The 20,408-nt window shown below is 40.3% G+C and overlaps 1 protein-coding gene across 1 annotated transcript in view; it reads left to right on the top strand.

The window, feature by feature from the left end:
• The window catches only part of HSPA12A (heat shock protein family A (Hsp70) member 12A), a 61,906-nt gene that overhangs the window by 36,156 nt on the left and 5,342 nt on the right, over positions 1-20,408 (top strand). The window contains exons 7-11 of the mRNA XM_076339093.1: positions 12,246-12,417; positions 15,213-15,299; positions 15,874-15,978; positions 17,088-17,346; positions 19,045-19,148. Coding sequence (XP_076195208.1) covers positions 12,246-12,417; positions 15,213-15,299; positions 15,874-15,978; positions 17,088-17,346; positions 19,045-19,148 — 727 coding nt within the window. The remainder of the gene's footprint in view (positions 1-12,245; positions 12,418-15,212; positions 15,300-15,873; positions 15,979-17,087; positions 17,347-19,044; positions 19,149-20,408) is intronic.

Here is a 20,408-nt window from a genome sequence, read left to right as displayed (position 1 = left end):
GATTGTCCCAAGGGTCTTTTTCTTTGAGTCGTAGAACATGTCTGCTTGTTTTGGGGTAGGGTGACGTTCCCCTGTCAGAGCTGTCACAGTACAGTTTTAAATTATAGATTTCCTCAGCTTTTTGAACTAAGACAAAGCGGTTAAAGGACTTCCTCTGACTGCGAAAGGAGGGTGACATTTTGGAATGCTTGACAGAGAGGAGCCCTTTTTGTCAGCATTGTTGTTTTCTGCAAGAAGCTGTATTTATCTTAGCATTTGGACTGGAAGTATAATCTTATTCGTTGTAACATCTATACAGTGAATACTGTATTCTTTCAATATTCTGCAATTCTGTTAGTGTCACATATAGGGATTCGACAATACTTCTGTTCTCTGTCCTCTCATTGCTCCTGCTGCCCAGGAGAGCTTCATGTTTCCCTGAGTAATACTTCATAGAGCTCAGGAGCCCTTGAGATTGTCTGCTTCTCTCCCTTCTCTGGATTCCATTATGCATTTTAGGAGTTTCAAAGGTTTGTATTATATCCTATGTTTAGTAATTTTTATTGTTTTATAAATTAAAAAAGGGAAATTATAATACAAAATCCAGAAGACCTGTTGAGTATGGGTTTTAATAGTAGAATCAAACAGTGCTTACAGTTTCAAAGAATTCCCAGTTCAGGTTGAAAATACAGAGAATAGATTATAAAAATAATGTACAAAATATAAAAACGCACAGGTAAAACAATCTGTACTCTTAGCTGGGTAACAGCAACCCCAGGAAAAATAAATTGAGGCAGTCTGACCGTGCTTAACAAAGGCATTTATCTAAATAAGACAGCCTAGCCATCTATAACAAATTGGTTCATCTAATCAGTGACCACACAAATGCAGCAGTTCTGACTGTAGCCAATGCAACACCACAAAATTCATTATTCAGAGTGTGCCGAAAGTAAAAGTCACGCTTCATTACAGTTCCAGGTGCCACATTTATCTTCCTGCTTTTCAGAATTGGATAATGCCATAGTTTCTAAACAGCCGTTAAGAGGGAGCAATGTTACGAGCTGTACTTTCTTATTGTAGGAGTAGCTTTATTGATAGGTTAATAAACAGAAATTAAATATCAGATGGATTCTGCTTTGGTCCAAAACAGCTTGCTAAGTAGCATGATCAGGTATGTGTATGACGGATAGCCAGCTTGATTATTCATAGTCCAAGCACCCCCCATTCCAACAAACTCCAGCAATAGCTCCATTGTAAACCTTGGTATTGAGTTGGATACTCAGAAATCGATGCATTTGCTTTAGTGGATTCTTTCACAAAGTTTGGTCTAAGTGACTTGCAAAATGTTATATGGGAATCTTGTAGCAGAGCTGAACGCAAAAGAATTGAGCCTCAAGTCCAGGTCTGCTATTTGTATTCTCATGCTTCTAAGACAAGACCATTTTTTCTCTGCAACCAAATACAGGAAAATGAAATAATTAGGAGCTGAATTTCCCTCTCTGACAAGACTCTGGACTGAGGCAGATTATTTTTTTGGTGCAGATCGTATTAGTGTTGTAAACTCAACTTGTGCGTCCTTGATGCATTAAACTAATTGCTTTCCCTGTATTGAATCACTTTTTAAAGTGACTGATGGCTAATGTTTAAGGCTAAAGGACTGCTTAGGACTGTTGTGCTCTTTATATTTTCAGATTTTAAAAGTGTAGCTTTCAGATTTTAAAAAAGTGTACTGTGACAAATGTTTCCTTTTGATCCCAAGACACTTAACTAAAAGTTCTAATTGCAAAGGTGATGGAACTCCATACGGAACCCTGTGAGGCCCTGAATAACTGCAGGCTTGTTACAGTGAGTCTGGTACTCCTGTCGTACTGTCAGACACGATGGGCTCCCTCTCGCCAAGACAGGCAAAGATTTGACATGGCATTCACAAAGACAAGGAATAAGAAAGTGTGTAGGTCTTCAGTGTTTGGGAAAGATTCCTACCAGCAGTTCTGGTCTTTCTCAGTGTATATAATACCTGCACCGTTTTAGAATCGTGGAAGCATTCATTGGAAGCGTTTGTTGGAGATCATCTAGTCTGACCTTCCATTTGAAGTGGGGTTATTGCCAACATCAGCTCAGCAGTGGCTTTGTTTAGTCAAGTTTTAAAAACCTCCAAGGACAGAGGTGCGTCTCTGGGCAGCTGTTCCAGTGTTGCATCACCTTCCTAGTAAACATGAGTTTTTGTAATATCCAATTTGAACTCTACAAGCTGCAATGTGTGGCTGTTGCCCCTTGTTGTATTTCCTGGCAAGACTGAGAAAAGTTGTGTTCTGCTATCTTTGTAACTGCCCTTCAGATAGCTGCAGGCAGCTATTAGATTGTTCCTTGGCCACCTCTTCACCAGACTAAGCAAACCCAGCTCCCTCAGTCTCTCCTTACAGAACGTGTTCTCTAGCAGCCCTCCTTGAACCCTCTCCACTTTCTCCATGTCTGTCTTGAACTGAGGGGGGCAAAAGTGTTCGGTTGATAACCTTTACAGAGCTCATTCTGTAGCCATTACTCATGGAAATTAGCAGTCACGAATACTTACACTGAGAAATAGCAAGGAAGTAAGTGCTGTAGTAGAGGGCTAGAAGTGTTTCTAGTGGTTTCTTTGGAATTAACAATAATAATAATAGTTTACACAATTATTACAGATTTTAATCCCAGCTTTTTGAAATTGGTATCCAAGAGTTTCTTCCACCATAAAACTAAGTCCAATTATAAATCAAATGTTAATCTAAACCTCTCATCCCTTCAACATATATGTTCATGCACAAACTCTTAAATGGGGAGTACTGTTGCTATTAACTGGAATTATTTTATATCTTGTCTGGTAAAGTTCACTGGACCAGCTATACGGGTGCAAGTGTGAGGTATCTTCTTAGTATCAGGTTAGAGGATTTCACCTAAAAACTGCCTTCACAGGAGTTTATAGCTTGTGAGCTCTACCTTTGAAGTGTGAGCAGCAGTAAGTTCAGCCTACCTGAAGGCTGTAGGAAAGCTGTGAATTTTCTGTGGGTTAGTTACTTTGTATGGGCAAATCCTGGGAATTCAAAAAGCACTGCAAAGCCTATGCTCTGGTATTTTAAAAGCAAGGAAAAATTGTATAAATATATAGTAACAGTATCTACTTCGTCATGGCAGAAGGGAAAATATCTGGGGTCTCAAAGAGAGGTCTCAGGATAATCATGAAATCCTAAGGACAATTTAAAGGCCGATTTTTACACTGGGGTTCATCCTTCTAGGTCTTTCACATTACTTAATCACTTATGCTAGTGCCAAGTGAATAAACAAAAACTGTTACAGGAGTCTCTTAACTTCCAGTTTTGTACCCCCTCCATTAAACCGATGGCTTTTCTGCTTTTTATCTTCCATAATTTATATTTCCCTTGTCTGCAAAATGAAGTTACTACTATTTTACCATAGCCTGAGATTTCATTTATGCTCTCTCAAGCAGTTTTCTCACAGACAGATGAGTATCTTTGTCCTGTCACGTAACTGTACAGATGGGGAAGCTGACACTGAAGGAATTCTGCAGCTGTGATAATTATCCACTATGTTCTCACTTGTAAAATGCAAAATATCAGTGGCACCTAATCAGAATAGGACGAAGGACAGCCTGTGCCACAAACCTAATTTTAGCTCAACAGGCAACAATAGTGTGAAAATGTATGCATTTATATGTATCTATTAAGTATATGCATGTATGTATAGCAAATGTTGTTTAAGAGAAAGCAAAAAGCTCTTGGTTCTGTAAAGCAAGAAGTGCCTCTATGACACTGTAGCTGTCAGACCTTTGCGGGATCAGTCACCACCCAAACATTGTGTTGACTGGATTAAAAAAAAAAAAAAAGGCATTAATTCTCAGTTTTCATCTGGGCTCTTAAATCCTGAGGATGAATTTTTGAAAGGAGGGGAGCGCCCAGCAGCTCTTCCTCCTGCCTTTGGTAAACCCAGCCTCTTTGCTGTCATCACTAAGAGGACTCTGGGTGTTTGTTTTGTGGCTGTTGAGCAATTTTAAGAATCTGTCTTTAAACAGATAAGTGGACTGAGCTAAATGGGCTGTCTGAGCTCACTCTGTTCTGTTTAGTCACGGTACTTATTGTACTGTGGTACTCTTCATCACTCTGAAGACTAACAACAAAGTATCGGTGTATGTGATGGCATAGTGATTTTCAAACATTTTTTTGTGAAGGCTTCTTAAGTCTCAAGGCTGAAGATCTAGCAAAACTGCATGCGCTGTGTTTTTCACGCAGCTTTGTGATATCCGGTAGCCCCACTCCCTGCCAACCCAGCTCCCCCTTACGCGCCTCTTTGTGATAATGCTGAGAGTCTTTTCCCATGTTGCTCATCTTCTTTCCTGGCATGCTCTGCCTCTGTAATTAGATCTCAGTCATTTATTTGTGACATCCCAGTTTGATGCCACAGAACTGGAGAAAGTGCTAGCTACTGAAAAAGGAGGAGGATTAGAGAAGAGCTCACTTACCAAGGCGGTAAGTGGATGGTGTTACCATGAATCTGTTAACACAATGAACTGATTAGTTTAAACAGTGTAAATTTCACAAGGCACTTAATTTCCAACTGCTGTTTTGCATTGCCTTGATTCAGCCACACAATACTTTCTTCATGAGGGCTGAGCGGAGCTTAAGTTGCAATCATGGCTTTCCTATTGTTACTAATTATAATAAATATCTTGGAAAATAGAAGAATGTTGATGTTAATTCACAGCTGCTGGTTTTTTGGCTGAATGATGTTGTCCTGCAGAGCTTCATTTCCTAATGAACCACATTATCTTTACTGAGCTATTTCATGGAATCCAACTTTTAAATTTTATCTCTGGTGCCTACAAATGCGGCTTTAGTGGTAAAACACATTTAAAAGTTTTTTCCTACCGCCCAGAAGAATGGATCATTACACTCATCTGGTCTGCAGCATTGCTTCAGAAGCGATTAAAGTAATGCAGTTGGTGGAGGTGGCAAACTGTGAAAGCAGAACGGGGACCGAAGGCTGTACTAGAGCTGTGATGTAGCTGTCCCTGCAGCTTCTGCACATGCTATGTGTCACATGCAGAAATTGAAGCTTGCTTTTTGGTGAAGAGTAGCATTTGGCTGGGACGCTGAACTGGAGTTCCGGGGTTGTGGCGTGAATTCCCACCTCATCATGGGTTCCTGTGCAGCACTAGCCAAGGCTTTTAGTCTCTGTGCCTTGTTTTTCCAACTATTTAATGAGGGTGGTTCTTTTCTTGCACATGTTTATCTGTTTAGTCTATTTATGCTACAATTTTGTATCTGGAAATGTCCTATTAGTTGTGAATGCAGTGCCTACGGCACTGACGCAGTACTGAATCAGGTCTTAGGTGAATACAAAATTTATCAAAGCAGTAAATTAAAATTAATCCAATCAGACCTCATTTTTAGTTTGTTTCTCTTTCTGAAAGATCAAATTTAACTGCCATGAAAGTAATGTAGTATATTACTCTATACTTAGTTTACAAAATGTTTTCCTTTAGTGGCTTTCAATGCATAAAGGCAAAGGCACTAGTATACATATTTTACAGATAGGTAATCTGAGCTAGTAAGGAGTACAGAGTCTGTCAGGATCATCTCACTGGTTAGTAGTGCAACAGAAAGTAAAATTCACTTCTGCTGAGTATAAGCACAGTTCTTATCCAGAGAAAATGCACTTTTTAAAATTTGTGAGTATATGTTGGAATAATTTACTTATTCCATTTGACCCTGAAAGTGGTGTAGCAAATGATACTAAATGGGTAAAAAATGGGTCTTGATCAGATTATTTTCTCTAATTCAGAGAACTGGCCTGAACTACTCCCTGGACCAAAGGGGAATCAAGGGGTCAGAGTGGCCTCTGTGCTCCTCTTGCAGCGATGAAGACCACCACTCTGCAAGTTAATGTGAGCATTAGCACTGAAGTAGACCCAGCTGCAGTTTGCTCTGGCCCTGACGCTAGATTCTAGTGAAATAGGGGTCAAGACCAGACTGCCTGCACAGACCTGATTAATCCTAAATCTGTGTAGTGCTCCTTTGTACCTCCGTTATTTCCCATATGTACTGACTCTTAACCATTTCTCTTTACTCTTTGGACCTTTTTCAGAGGCTGTGTTAAGATTAATATATTATTTTCACCATATTTTTGCCATAAGGAAGATGCTGATTTTATAATATTAAGCACAGCTGCATCTTAACAGGTTGAGGCTTTTCTGCCTATGTTAACATAACACTGAGGTGCAAGAACCATCTGAATCTAATCCTATATAAGCGTAAGGTAAAATGCACCTCATCCTTTATTTTATTTACTTAATGTTTTCACCTCCCCAACCCCCCACGCTGCAGAACATCATTAAGGCAGATCCCTCCGCTATTGGTCTTCTCAGAGTCTGCCTGCGTGGGCTGGTTTGGTCCCGTGAGCTGCTGCTTTCCCTCCTAGCTTGGCAGGGTAGGACTGCTAGCCTGTGGAGCAGCACAGGGGCTGGCCCACAGCTTCAGTTGGGTTTGACAGCCATGCTATAGACTATTCTTCCTCCACACAATCTCAGGGACATGGAAGTCTAATTATTGTACATACAAACTTAACACAAATACTTTCCTTCCGGACGGAGAAAAGTCCTTGGAAAGTCTGCGCGAGACAGGGCAGTGTTTTGATCATTGCTGTTGTGCCCCTAGTGTAGTTTCATTCTGCAGGTTTGGCCCTTTTTAGTGGTCTGGTTCCAAAAGTAAGATAGACCCACGCAGTGATCTTGTGAAAGTGTGTGTGCCTGCCTGTGTTATCACCCAGTGTTGATGGAAGGGCAGAAGCTTCAGAAATTATTGAAAATAGGCTGCTGTGTGCAGGAAAGCATGGTTATGTGTTCCCTGACAATGGGAAAAGCTGCAGTGTGAGCTGAGAGAATCCCAGCCCTCACAGCAGTCAGCTGTGAGATTTCAGGAGTTTTAGTGTTCAGAAAACAAGTTAGACTTAAAAGTTTTTTGAGAGAAGAGGAAACGTGTGTACATGAAAGAGAAAGAGAGGATTTCCAGGCAGGTGAAGCTCAAGGAAATAAAGATGAATAAAAAAATGCATGGGGCTGACTCCAGTTAACATGATTCTAATAATAAATCAGCGTCTTAAATTCAACAGATGGAGTACTATTTTCTGTACATGGGTTGGGTTTTTTTTGCGCTATTTAATCTTTTAATCAGTTTTATAGCTCAAAGAAATGGTTGCACTCCATGTAAGGCATGTTCCTTGTGTTCTGAGTCAGTGGTTGGACTTTCTTTTTTTGTTTGCCTGTAAAAAGGTCCTTGATGTGTATCTCTGAAAAAGCAAGAAAGGAGATCTAACTTTTGCTTTCGATAGTTTGAAAGGATAGTAATAGGAAATGTGTACCTTGTCAATGATGGCGTATTTCCTAATATGCTATTCCTTCTGAGGTCACCATGGTGTAATAAATGAAGCCTGCTAGAGCAACAGCATTCTGCCTGGCTGTGTTATGAAATACAGGAGTACTCCAGCTAAATGGTGACACTTCTAATTATGGCGGCTTTCAGAGATGGGAGCTTTTCGTCTAGGCCTACCTTCTGGCTTTCATTGCCTTTTAAAAAGGCTCAAACACGTGGAATATTTTACTATAATGCTGTCTTTAAGGCCATCTACATTACAATATTTAAAAAAATAAAATAAATGTGCATTGCTTTTTTCATTGTGCGTCGTGGCATGTGAGGCTGGGTTTTAAAAGTAGCATCTTTTAATCTGATGATTCTGCGTATGGAATGAGTGAATATCGTTTAGTTCTCTGGAAGTGCTCAGACTGCTATACTGAGCTTCAGTCCAGACCTCAATATTTGTTAATGATGAATTAGTCTTAACACTTGGCAGCTGATGCTGTGCAGGGAATCAAGAATGTATTTGTGGTCAGCTGTGGCTCTCTTCTGGTGACACATCTCTGGCTATAAAAGCAGAGCTAGTGTGCCAGGTTGAGAATTCACCGGCGTCTGGATGGTAAAGTTATTTGTGCTCCAGTACGTGAAGCACTTTGAGGTTTGCTGTCGATGATGCATCTTGGCGAATGAACAGCAATGCACTGGCACCAGCTCACAGACCTGTTCTACTGGAGTGAGTGAAAATCTGGGAGTTCTCTTGTCAAAGCATGAAATCCTAGTCCTCAGGCATATGAGCAAAGTGAGTTTGGGGCAGTCTTTTAAAGTAGTTCTTTTCATAGTGTTCTTTGCTTCTTCCAGGTATATATATGCAGCAATGTCCTGCAGATAAATTCATTTTTAAGAACTTTCTGGTGCTCAAAGGATTTTTCTAATTCCATGATGGGTTTTCCACGTTTGCGTTTTTGAGAAAACTGCTGTCTGCTTCCTTCATGTTTCATAAGTGATGACTGGGTTTGTACTGCTAGTGAGTATAATGGGAGAAAGAAAATCTCCTTAGTAGACTAGAGTCAAGACATGGCTCTGTTATAAAGTCTGTTAAAAGTTGCCCTGGGCAAAAGCAACGTGATGCATCTGTCCCACTGCCAGAATGATCTATATGATGTTGAATACCGAGACATTGTTTAGGTCTGTCCCGTTCAAGCCTGTTAACTTGTGAATCTCTGTTACAATGGTACTTGGGCAGCAGTGGGTGAGGGCATGGAGTGAGGCAGATAGAAAGGAACAAATGTAAAATATAGCAAATTCCCAAACTTCTACAGTTAATATTTTTAATGAATGCATCACCGTTTCTTTGTGTTGACCACCTGCTGTTTTCACTCTTCTTTCTCTGCATGCTCGATATTTTTCTCCCATCTGTCCCTTTCTCCTTGGCTGTAATGATGGGACAGAGATACTGCCTCCTAAGTCTTCATCTTCTCAGAGCTTGTATTAAAGCAACCTCATTGCTCCATTCCTCCCCAGCAGTATGTATGTGTTCATGTGTCTTTCTCATCTCCCCTTCTCCCATTCTCTCTGTGCTGTGTGTAGATATATATATCTACAGTAATGTGCTATCTCTGATGATCTAAGTAGAAATACTGCATACACAAGGTATGAAATAGAGTCAATATTGATCCATACATATATATGTACATACATATGTATATGTACATATAAAAATATATATATGCTGGATGCCTAGTACCTTTCACTGTACAAGATTCTTGTATGGTCTTTTTATGATGTGAAATAACACATTCTTCATTGTAACTGGCCCTTCAAACTCTGTAAGGAAAGCTTTTTTACAGAAAATCCTAACATTTTCTTCATGAAATTCTGTTAGGATCAGCTGTGCTTTGAACTGTTACAAGCTGTCGTTTCTGTTGAATGTTTTCCTCAGGACATATTTTCCGTATGTTAAAATAATATCTAGAGAGAAAAAGTAGCAAGAATAGCATCTGCTATACTTGGAGGGTCTGAGAACACGGATCTGAGTCCATCCGCTGCAGGTCACTGCCTTCCTCTCCTGATGTGCAGGCTGCAATGTGAAAAGTTCATGGTACAGACTACTGCTAGAGGAGGGGAGGAAGCAAGTGTTACTGTTAATGGCTTACTGGTTGGTTTTTTTTTTTTTTTTTTTTTTTGCAGAACCAGCCTTGGAAATTTGTACCAAAATCCCCTCTAGAACAGATGACTTTGCAATTAATATAATCTTCCCCCCCCCCCCTCAAGTTAGGAAATAGCAGTGAATTCCTTGTGTGTGCAACTCAGTTCTTGTCACCTCGGCAAACACTTGATGATGTAGCCTTTGGATTTTAACACCCTTAGTAACAAACTGTTTTTCCCTAAAATATAATTTTCTCTTTTAGAGCGTAGATTAGACACGAGTCTAAGAATTGCTTTGTCTGTGCTACTAACATATGCCCAGTACATGGAGCAGACTGAGCACGCTAAGTTCATCCACGTTGCTGGATATCAAAAAAAAAAAAAAAAAAAAAAGACTTGCTGCTCAGATGCAGAGCTCTCACAGGACACGATAATGGATTTAATATATGTGAAAACTGCAGCAGGGTAGTAGGGAGCTATTTGTTCTCCATGCCCTTATTGGATAGGGCAAGAAGTGCTGTCCTTAAAATTGCAGCAAGAAAGATTCAGATCAGGCTTTTAGCAAAACTTTCCAAAGGCAAAGACAGTAAAGGGCTGAGATAGATATTTATCTAATCTGCTAAAGAATTCCAAAAATGTGTGGTCTCTGCACACAATCTGTCAGGGACCAAGTATTGATTCATATCTTGAATGTTACCCTTTCCAATGCAACAAATTAAAGCTTTCTGTGTAGAAGAGCTCAGCTGGAGATAAGTGATGTTGAAGTGAGCTGGCATGAAACCAGCCTTGCTTGTGCCTAGTACATCCAGACCAGTTGGAGGAAAGATTGGGTTTATACTAAGGCACAATGCAAGAATTTCATCTTCATCCCCAGTACCGCTCCAGAGCTTTATCTAAGCCTGTACCTACCAACATGCTTGCATGCAAGTGATATGGTGGCAGGAGTGTCTGGCTTGGACCTGTGCTTGATTGATAGTCTTTTTCTATCTTTAAGGGTTACTCTGGCTGCTGTAAATCTGCATTTTCCAAATTTTGAAAGTTTGGTTGTGAACATTCTTTTCAGTATAATATTTTTTCGATATGTGTTGCCGCATAGCTGGCAAGGTTTGATATTCTGTGGCATTTGCACAGTATTCTCCTTCGCAGGCAGTTCCACTAATTTCGGATTCATGCTGTTGAGTCCAGTGGATGTAACCGAAGCACAAGGTTTTGCCCAACAACAATAAAGGATGTAAAGTGGCCATAATCCCAATCATGAGGTGTGCTTTTAAAATAATGAGCAACCAAGATTAGTTTAACCCTTATGTTCTTATTTTGGAATTTATTTGTTGTTGTTTTTCCTTTTTTGTTATCAACAATGAGGAAGATGCTTTCTATAAAAATCTATTTATCTTATTTATTAAAATGGAGAGGATAAAATGAGTCAGTAAACGTGAAGGACAATTTTATACCTCCAAGTCTTACCCCAGTATTGCTTTTCGAACAAGCTTTACTTTGAGTTTCTAGCTGCAGGTGTAAACTAGCCAGCAATTCCCACAGCCCACAGTGTGGCTGTATGAAGGAAGCCAAGTTCCAGTACAGGTCTGCAGTCTTTCCATGTGAGTCTGCCTTCTTTTGGGGATGCTCTGGAGCCACCACAGTGCGTGTGTATGAGTTGAAGTGAAGGTTTGCTGGAAGACGTGACCGTGGAAGCAGAAAAATATTCATACATCTATTTGTTTGCTAGCACGCTTTAGTACTCAGGCACTTAACTGAAAAACAACAGCAGGTAAACCAAAAGTTGAGCAGAAAGAGCTGAAAGATATTTTTATCTATTTTAACAGAAAATCATATGGTAGGGAGAAGTACAGGAGAAAAGAAATGAAAACACAACTTTGTCAACTGCTCCGTGGTATTTTTTCTAAGCCCAGCTCTGAGTGATGTGGTTACATGAGAACTTGTGGCTTCCTGAAAATCTATGTGTCTGGGGGCTGAAAATCCAGAAAGAAAGTAGAAAGAATGGCAAATGTTGATTTTTATAATGTGGGATTATTTTGGGGCTTGTTCCCGTTACATTTTAGGGAACCTGCCCTATTGTATTTTGAACACTTGAATAAACTGAGCGTTTTGAAGATGTTATAACAGTGAATGTGCTTAAAAGCAGTGGATTTTAAAATAGAAAATGTTGGTTTTAAGTCAAAAGATGCATTACTGGCAAAGTGTATCGTGTATTCCTAGTAAGCTACACAGTGCGGGGAGGGTCCATTTCGGCAAGGACTATATATATCTGGGAAATAAAGACAGACATACTTAAAATATCATTGTGGGGAGGAGAAGCCAAAGGTATTCCTTCATTTTTTTACAGCAGACTGAGGCCCCTCTTAGCATGCAGATTCACAGCTTAATTAGGAGTTCAGGTTTTAGGCCATTCGTGAAAGGTTTCAAAACGACTTTCTTCCTTTCTCCACCTGTCATGTACACAGCTGCTCAGTTAGACACTTAGCATGGTAAGTGCATGCATACTTCCCTGTTACAGCCTGTGAAGTTGTGCTATACATTGTGGGCAGGACGATTCTCAGATCAGGACCTGTAGCCAATGGCAGCAGCTCCTTTGCGTGTTGAACTCGGAGGGCTGACCTAACTGAAACCGCGAGCTGGGGAAAGGCTTGTCCACCTGCTGAAAAGGGTCTGATAGGTTGCGGTATTTCCCACCCCACTTCTCTGATCGATTCTCTCTTGCAGGCAGGAATGGCATCTCCTGAAAACCCCGAGCAGTTGATCATTGCCCTGGAACCCGAGGCTGCCTCTATCTACTGCCGAAAGCTCCGCCTGCACCAGATGATAGACCTGAGTAGTAGGGCGCCTGTCAATGGTTATAGCCCAAGTGACACTACTGGAACTGGATTTACACAGGGTACTTCTTCTATTAACTCACTTCTTTAGATTCTTATGCCTAAGTTTGCTTTGTTCATGAGGGCTGTTTTCTTACCATTTCCTGTTGTCTTTGCTATCTTGAAATGTTTCAGGCTAGCATTGGTTTGCTTCTGTAAACTGTTTTGCTGTTTACTGTAATTAGACTAGTTCAGGCATTGATCCAGCAGGCATGTTTGCGCATACTTGAATTTAGCACGCAGGTAGCTTCATTGCCTTGCCTTTACTGGGATGTTGTGGGAGCCTTGTAGTATTTTCACAACAGTATTTTTCTGCTTTAATTAAAATCAATACTTCATGTTGGATCATTTTTTAAATTTGATTTGTTGGAAACAATTATGTGTTCGATTAACTGCATTATTGAAGCAGGGTTAAATAGCTGGATCTGCAATGAGACTTTTAGTCTGAGGTGTTCCAGAGTTTTGGCAGATGCTTTATTATGTCATCTTTATGAAATATCATTAATTACTTTCAACACTCAGGGGAACACGTGGTATTGGAATATAGCAATGAATTTATCTGCTCGTAGAAGAGCAACTAGATAGAACAGTTTGATTTATTGACCTGGGATCTGTTGCTAATATCAGTGCTTGAAGACTGACTTACACTGTGGCCCAATCTCTGTCCCTCATTGTAAGTCACTTGCCAAAAGATCCTTTGTCACCAAGTATTTTTGAGCTTGGTATCCTACCTGAGATTGGAGGAAAATAGGAGAGAAAAAAACAAAAGGAAAACAAAGCAGTAGTAAGATGCGATTGCTGCATAACGCACAGATTTCCCGTCTGTGTGAACTGTAACAGTTGCACTGATATTGGTGGTAGTGTGCCAATCTCTCCCAGAAGGAATTTTTCAGAAGAATTTGTATTTTATATTTACTAGGTCAAAACAGTACAGGCAAATGGAAGGTTAAGCTAGTAAAGCTATTCCTGTGCTTACTGGAGGGCATTTTTTTTCAGTTAGGTGGAGTCACTACATCATTCTCTCATACCCGTGCCTCCCCTAGCCAGCACTTGTCAGATGTGTTCAGTGTTACAGAGGCACACGCAGAGCACAGGACACAATCCCTTTTCAGGACACAGTCCCTTCAGGGGCTCCTTGCCTTCTGTCCCCCTCATTCGTGTCCTGAACCGTTCCACTTCCATGCGATTTTACATGAACTCACTTTCAGGCTCCACAGGGATTTGCCTCTGGGAAAATAATAAAAGAAGAGAGTTTCTCTGGTTAAGGTTTTGAAGCTGGGCAGAATCTGGCAGCTCATGGATTTCTGCTAACGGGCTTTTTCTTGGATGGGGGGGTACCATTCTGCTTCTTGAGTTTGTATGGCAAAAGCTATTGGGGATGAGAAAGGTTTCATGTCAAAATTAATGAAAACAAAGTTTGGAGCGAATTAATTTGGGCTTAGAATTAAAATTTCATAAAGGCATGGCAGGCACCCAAGACAAGCTGAGAACAGATTGAGGAGAAAAACCCCTTTAAATATAAACAGAGGGAAGCACTCCAAGGACCGTATTATTGCTGTGAAGTCAAAACAAAAATTTTACTGTTCATAGTAGCCAGGATAACCTTACTTCAGTCGTAGTTAAAGACTGGCTCTTGTGTTCACTTCTAGCCCACAGGAGTGAATGAAAGGACTCCCATTGACTTCTGTGGGCTCTGTGTCAGGCCCTTGCTTGGACCTAGTGCTTGTTCTGTCATTGAATGCTTCATCGTTTAAGCTCTCACTGTGTGCTGCTAAGTCAGCACAGGGAGGCTGATGTGGCTTGTCTGCATCGTAGGGTCTTCATGGGGAGGGTGTGGGTGCAAGTGGAACTGCTGGTCTTTTTCTGATGATAGGCACTATAGAAACAAGAAGCAAAAGACATTCAGTGATTTGCATGCTGATGTTTTCAGAAAGAATAATATTTTCATGCATGACAGAATGCTTCCTTTCTTCTGTAGTGTTCTATAGAAGTGCCTTTGAAGGTGTTTGAAGGCTACACAGGGAACGACTTCTTGATCGTTCAGTTGTAGGGGTTGATTAAGAAGCATAATAGCAAAGGCTCTTGCTACTCTGCTTTCTTTTCACAGACTGTTCTTCATCTTTTAAATGTCTAAGTAGCAATTAAGTCTTGTAAGTTAACTTACTGCTATAATAGTATTGCTAGATTATGCTTAACTTTTAATTGGTGTCTATTTAAAGTATTATGAGGGTCAGACTTGGTGATCACTGTGGCCTTAAGAAGTTATAAATCTGTGAACCAATGATTTCGGCTGCTTGTTTTGAGACAGACTGACGTCCTGAAAGGCTCGGGAGGTGTCTTTGCCTGAGCACCCGAAATCAGCAGTGGCTTTTGGAAACGTGGCGATTGTCTCCCTGGCCCTGGGCGGCGCAGGTTGGTCTGGCAGCGGGCCGGGGCTGCCGCCTGGCGGCAGAGGCTGCCCCGAGCACAGCTGGCTGCGAGCCTGCCTGGTTCCAGGCAGCACTCGAATAAAAGTGTGAATCTAAAAACCAGAATATAAAAAAAAATAAATCAGACCTGTTTATAGCTTTCGTGTTAGGTTATTGATTTTAATCCAGCTAGTATCAAGGAAGATCAGTGTGGCTGAAAAACATTTCTCCTTTCTAGGAACGATGTTATAATGTCCCCGATTCTAATGCAGTAGTTTTTGTTCATTTGTTTTGTTAAGAAGTGATACGTACAGATCTGTCAGCCTGCTTGCACTTGTTTCCTGCGGCTTATGATATCAACCTCTTCATGCTTTCTTATACTTAATAATTTTTTCTCTGTTAATGACTAGCTAAGGAACATGTCCGTCGTAATCGACAGAGTCGTACCTTTTTGGTGGAAAATGTCATAGGAGAGATCTGGTCCGAACTGGAGGAAGGTAGTGTCCTTTCTTGAATAAACTTTGCTCTCACTGGTTTTATATTGCAGGCAAACATTGTGTTTCCCACAAATGTGCTGTGCACTGCATTGTTGTTCTCACAGTGATTATAAATAGGAAGAGGAAAAAATGTAAGTTCATGTGCTGCTCTTAGTTGCTAAGGCTGAATTGCAATTCTATATGCTCTAGCAAAATATGGTTTATTAAGGAGATGATAGAAAGGAATCCAGGCTTTAAAATGCAACCAGAATATTTTCCTCAGAATAGGCCTTGCAAATATGCCATAGTATTAATTTGGTAGCCTGCTAGAATGTACACCAGCAGCCTGAGCAGTTCTACTAATCTACTTTTCATCTGTGCTAAATCAATAGCTTTTGACATCTGAATTTCATATTTGTTATCAATCATTGCATTATAATTACTAATAAAGACCAAGTCTTCAGTGTAGATATTCATGACTTCCTGTAAGTCATTATCTCTCATGGTGATAATGCCCCTGAGAAGCTTTCATTGCAATATGCTGTTGTGATAACGCTAATGTAAATACCATTCGCCTGTTCCTTTGGCAAACTAGGTGACCGTTACATCGTTGTTGACAGTGGAGGAGGCACAGTGGATATGACTGTCCATCAGATCAGGCTCCCTGAAGGACATCTTAAGGAGCTATACAAGGCAACAGGTAATGTCACTTCTACTGCTTGCTGTATTTATGTAATATTTTTACTTGTCAGTGAAGGAAATGTGTGCCTTTATTATTCACGACATTTCACTAACAGTTGTTCCTGAAATAAGACCAGCATTCAAAATTAGTATAACCTAGCTGCTGGTCAGCAGACAAGAATAAATCACTTAATGCTTCTGATGCTTTGGGATGGTAAACCTCACATTGGAGGGGTAAGGAACTGCTATCTCCTGTGTTATTCACTCCCATTCAGGCCATGACCTCCTGCCGTGGTCCTGGTCTGACTTCTGCTAGTAGAGTCGTCATCTTCCTGTCCTTTGAGAGGTCACCTGTGTATCGCTGCTCTGTCCAGGTATTCAGAGTTGTACTGTGGAGATACGAATAGCTGAGTAAAGTAAAGTGACTGTTGGCAGAACAGAAGTTTCCCTAGATTTAAGGGGAAGCTTATATATTTCAGTAATTTCAGACAGTGTAACAAGGAGGTTCTACAATCCCCTGGGAAGAATGCACAATGACTGGTCCGCAACAAAGATATGAAGTGCAATTCCTTGAATGGTATTCGCATCCTGAACTCCAGATCCCCTTTGACTTTGTCCCGTGACTAAGCTGTTACCCACACGAAACAGCCTATTATTTGTTCCTGTGTCTCCATACTGAGTTAGTCTTCGTCTGTATGGTTCATCACTGAGCGTTCTCAGTCCTGGTGGCTGTAAGACTACCTCAGGAAAGGTAAGAGCGGTAATGGGACACTGTACATCAAGTCCATCTACTCCTGAATATGAGTCCAACTCACACTTTCTCATGTGTGGATAAGGAGGCAGTTTCCTTTGCTTGTAATAAAAATGTTTCTGTTACATTACAATGGTAATGTAACATTACCATTACAGTGGTAATGTTACAGTGGCTATGGTGGTATAGGAGTAAAAGTGAAGCAAAGGTAAGATTATGTTCTGTATTAGACCAACTGTTACATTTAGAAAAGATACCTCTTTCTGTAGACCTTCTCCTATGGCGGTCCTAGTAGTGTCAATCTGATGTGTACTTGGGCAACTTGAAATCTAGTAAGCAGTTCAGAATATTAAAGCTGTGTTTTGTTTGTAATACAGGTGGACCATATGGTTCTCTAGGTGTGGACTACGAATTTGAAAAGCTCCTGTGTAAAATATTTGGAGAAGATTTTATTGAGCAATTTAAAATCAAGCGTCCTGCTGCCTGGGTAGATCTGATGATAGCATTTGAGTCCCGTAAACGGGCAGCAGCTCCAGACAGGACCAATCCACTAAACATCACTCTGCCTTTCTCCTTCATTGACTATTACAAGAAGTTTCGAGGTCACAGTGTAGAACATGCCTTGAGGAAAAGCAAGTGAGTAGACGATTGGACCCAAATGGATGCAGAATTAACTACTGATAGCAAAGACAAATAATTAAAATATCCTAATTACATGTAGACTGAAAGATAATAATGTAAAAATGTAATATAAGGATGAGAAAATGGGATTGCCTGAAGTGCAGTTTCCAGAATGAAAAGTTCTGATAAATCTCTTGCAAAAGCTTTTCTACACAAGACTTGCACTCTCCTGGTATTGCTTTCTATGATTTTCGTTAGGCCACCACTGCATCACTTTCCTGAATTTGACCATATATTTTGAGTCTCTTAGTGTTAATTAGGAAGATCAGATCAAATACAGAATTTGACGTCTAAAAGTTAGTTACCTAGAACCTTAACTTTTAGAGGCCTGGGCCCTGGAACAAATCCAAGATCCTGAGTGAGATGTGTAAGTATATTCATGACTTGAAGAAAATTATGAACAATGCAAGATTACCATTGAAAACATATACTATTGCATAGAGCTCTGCCAGAGGAAATCATTCTGCTTTTGAAGTGATGGCAGGCTTTCCTTTCTCCTAGTATGTTACAGTTAGATCATTTGCTCAGTAGATGGGGAGACATAATTCCCTGCAGAGATTTTAATTCCTGATTGTAAGTATCAAGAAAGCACCCTAAATGACAAGGTCACAGGCTGCTACACAAAAGGAAGTGAGGAGAAAGTAGAAGTGGGCATTTTGCGTCTTTTGAAGTCATATGCTACAGGAGTCCTGGAGATTAATGGCACCAAAGAGAATGAACAAGAGAGCCTGCTAATCTGGGGCAGAATGCTTGGGACCCAAGAGCAGAAGACATGGTATTTAGTACCTGAACCTTGGCTTCTTTCTGCATTTTTTAATCCAGTGAATGTTGAATGTAGCATGCAGGCTGAAACTCCTGCATCTCTTCCTAAAGTTAGTGGTAAATGTACTTTAAGCCTAAATGACTTGGAATCCAGCATGGAATCATTTCCTAAATGAGACTGAGGTTCTGAAATCATTAAAAATTTCTGGAAATATTCCCCCTCACAGGACCATCTCCTTCTTATTAATAGTCTTAATGGTGAATCTCAGAGGGAATGCTAAATGTTCCCTTCAAATAAAATGAAATTAATTGGATAACGGGATAGAAAGAGTATAAAGGTGGCATATAAAGTGCATGAATGAAAAGGAGATTACTGAGCTATATGGATGTGCATCAGTGATGGAATAACATGATGCCTGTATTCACTTAACAAATGTTATGCCTCATTAAAAATGCTGTGCTCCCTTCTGCCTCCTGAGGCTTCCTATACTTGCTTGTTTTCCTTGTGTGTTTCCAGTGGCTTTGGCCTGCTGCCGCTATAATCTAAATGTTGCCCTTCTGGGGATGAATCGGTGCTGTTTCAGATGAGTGAGCACTGGACTGACTGCCAGCTGTTTCAGGAAGCAGCTGAGCATTGGTAATGCTACAGAAGGCAATCAGGCAAAGAAAACAACACTTAGACAAGCAAAAAATAACAATTCTCCCTTGAAATTTTGCATTGCTGTAGTTGGTATGGGGCTAGGGTGAGGTGAGGCACTTTCTTCCAAGCAAAATGCATGCAGATTCTGTGAACTCATTCATTTCTTTATTTAGTGTGTCTTGTGAGTGCTTGGCTGTTTCTTACAGCTCAGCTGTAATGTTTTAATGTCCTTTCTAACCGTTCTTTTCCAGTGTGGACTTTGTGAAGTGGTCCTCCCAGGGAATGCTGAGGATGAGCCCGGATGCAATGAATGCTCTTTTCAAACCTACAATTGACCAGATTGTTCAGCACCTTAGTACGTATCTGTGTGTAATTCCACTTTCCGGCTGAGCTGAAACTGAAGTTTTGCTTACCTGTTTCAAACCAGTAACTGGAATTAAAGTCAAACAACCGCCCTAGTACGCACCAAATGCGGGCAAAGAATTTAGTTCTGAAACTTGTAGTTCTCTACAAAGTAGTTAGGAAAATAATAAAAGTAAGGGACATCACCTTAACACGTATTCCTACCTAGTTCTAGTACTAGTTACTGAATGTGATTCAGTCCTGTTACTGCCTAAGCTTCAATTATTCTGTACTTCCAGGGCTGCAAGCATTCAGAAGGCTGAAATGCACTGACTAACCCAGGTCCTGCTTTTCTTTTTCCTGTTTAGGCAACGACTAAATAATGCCAGAGACATAACTAGTTTCTGATTATTCCTGTTATGAAGACCTCTAGTTCATTTCTCCTCAGTAGAAGGGCTTATAAAGTCACATTTGTTCATGACTGTCCAAATCACTGACATCTCTAAGACACAAATAATAAATGATGCATCATGGTAAAAGTACTTCCAGGCATGGCTTAAGCAGCACTGAATTTATTTATCCAGTAATGGGAAGTGATGTAGGCTTATTGGGAAATTTATTATTTAAAGTCTTCCTGGTGGAAGATTGGATTTGTATCGAGTATAATTATGTACTGAGCAAAGTATTGCTGTTCTACACATTACAAAGCACTAACTGAATTGTATTTGGAGTGGAATATCCAGCTTTACTCGCTATATGTGAGGAATTACTAGATAAATTTTGAGAGGTCACAACTTAGCTAGTACAGAACAGCTTATATGTGAGCAGAGAGGTAGAGGTCTAGAATTACAATAGTGACAGATACCTCAGTCATGCTGCCTCCGTTATTTGAGCCTACAACTGAATGATTTTCTTGAAAGTAGGGGATGTGGGCTTAAGCTAAGAAGGAACATCTGTAAAAATGTGAAGAGGTATTATTTTGCAGATAGTACATGTGGTTAAGATGTTAGGGTCAGAAATAATAAGTGAATTTAAAATGGGGTGACTTATCTGGAATGCAGTAAAGGGTATGTGAATCGGTTAGGTTTGGGAATATCTCACTGATACTTGAAGTGGCAAGATGATGTCTGTTTCCCTACCACCCATAGTATGACTGGCAGGATTTCTTTGCAAGAAATCCGTGTCTCCCTTTACTGGTAGAAGCTAAATAAAAATGCTGTTTTAAGTGCCACTTCAGAAATATTGTATGCTTTGAGGTCAGTTTCCATTCACA

The sequence above is a fragment of the Aptenodytes patagonicus genome, chromosome 5 (assembly GCF_965638725.1).
Source record: "Aptenodytes patagonicus chromosome 5, bAptPat1.pri.cur, whole genome shotgun sequence".
NCBI lineage: Eukaryota > Metazoa > Chordata > Aves > Sphenisciformes > Spheniscidae > Aptenodytes > Aptenodytes patagonicus.
Note: the sequence above shows the minus strand (reverse complement) of the source record. Positions and strands in the feature narration are given on the sequence as shown.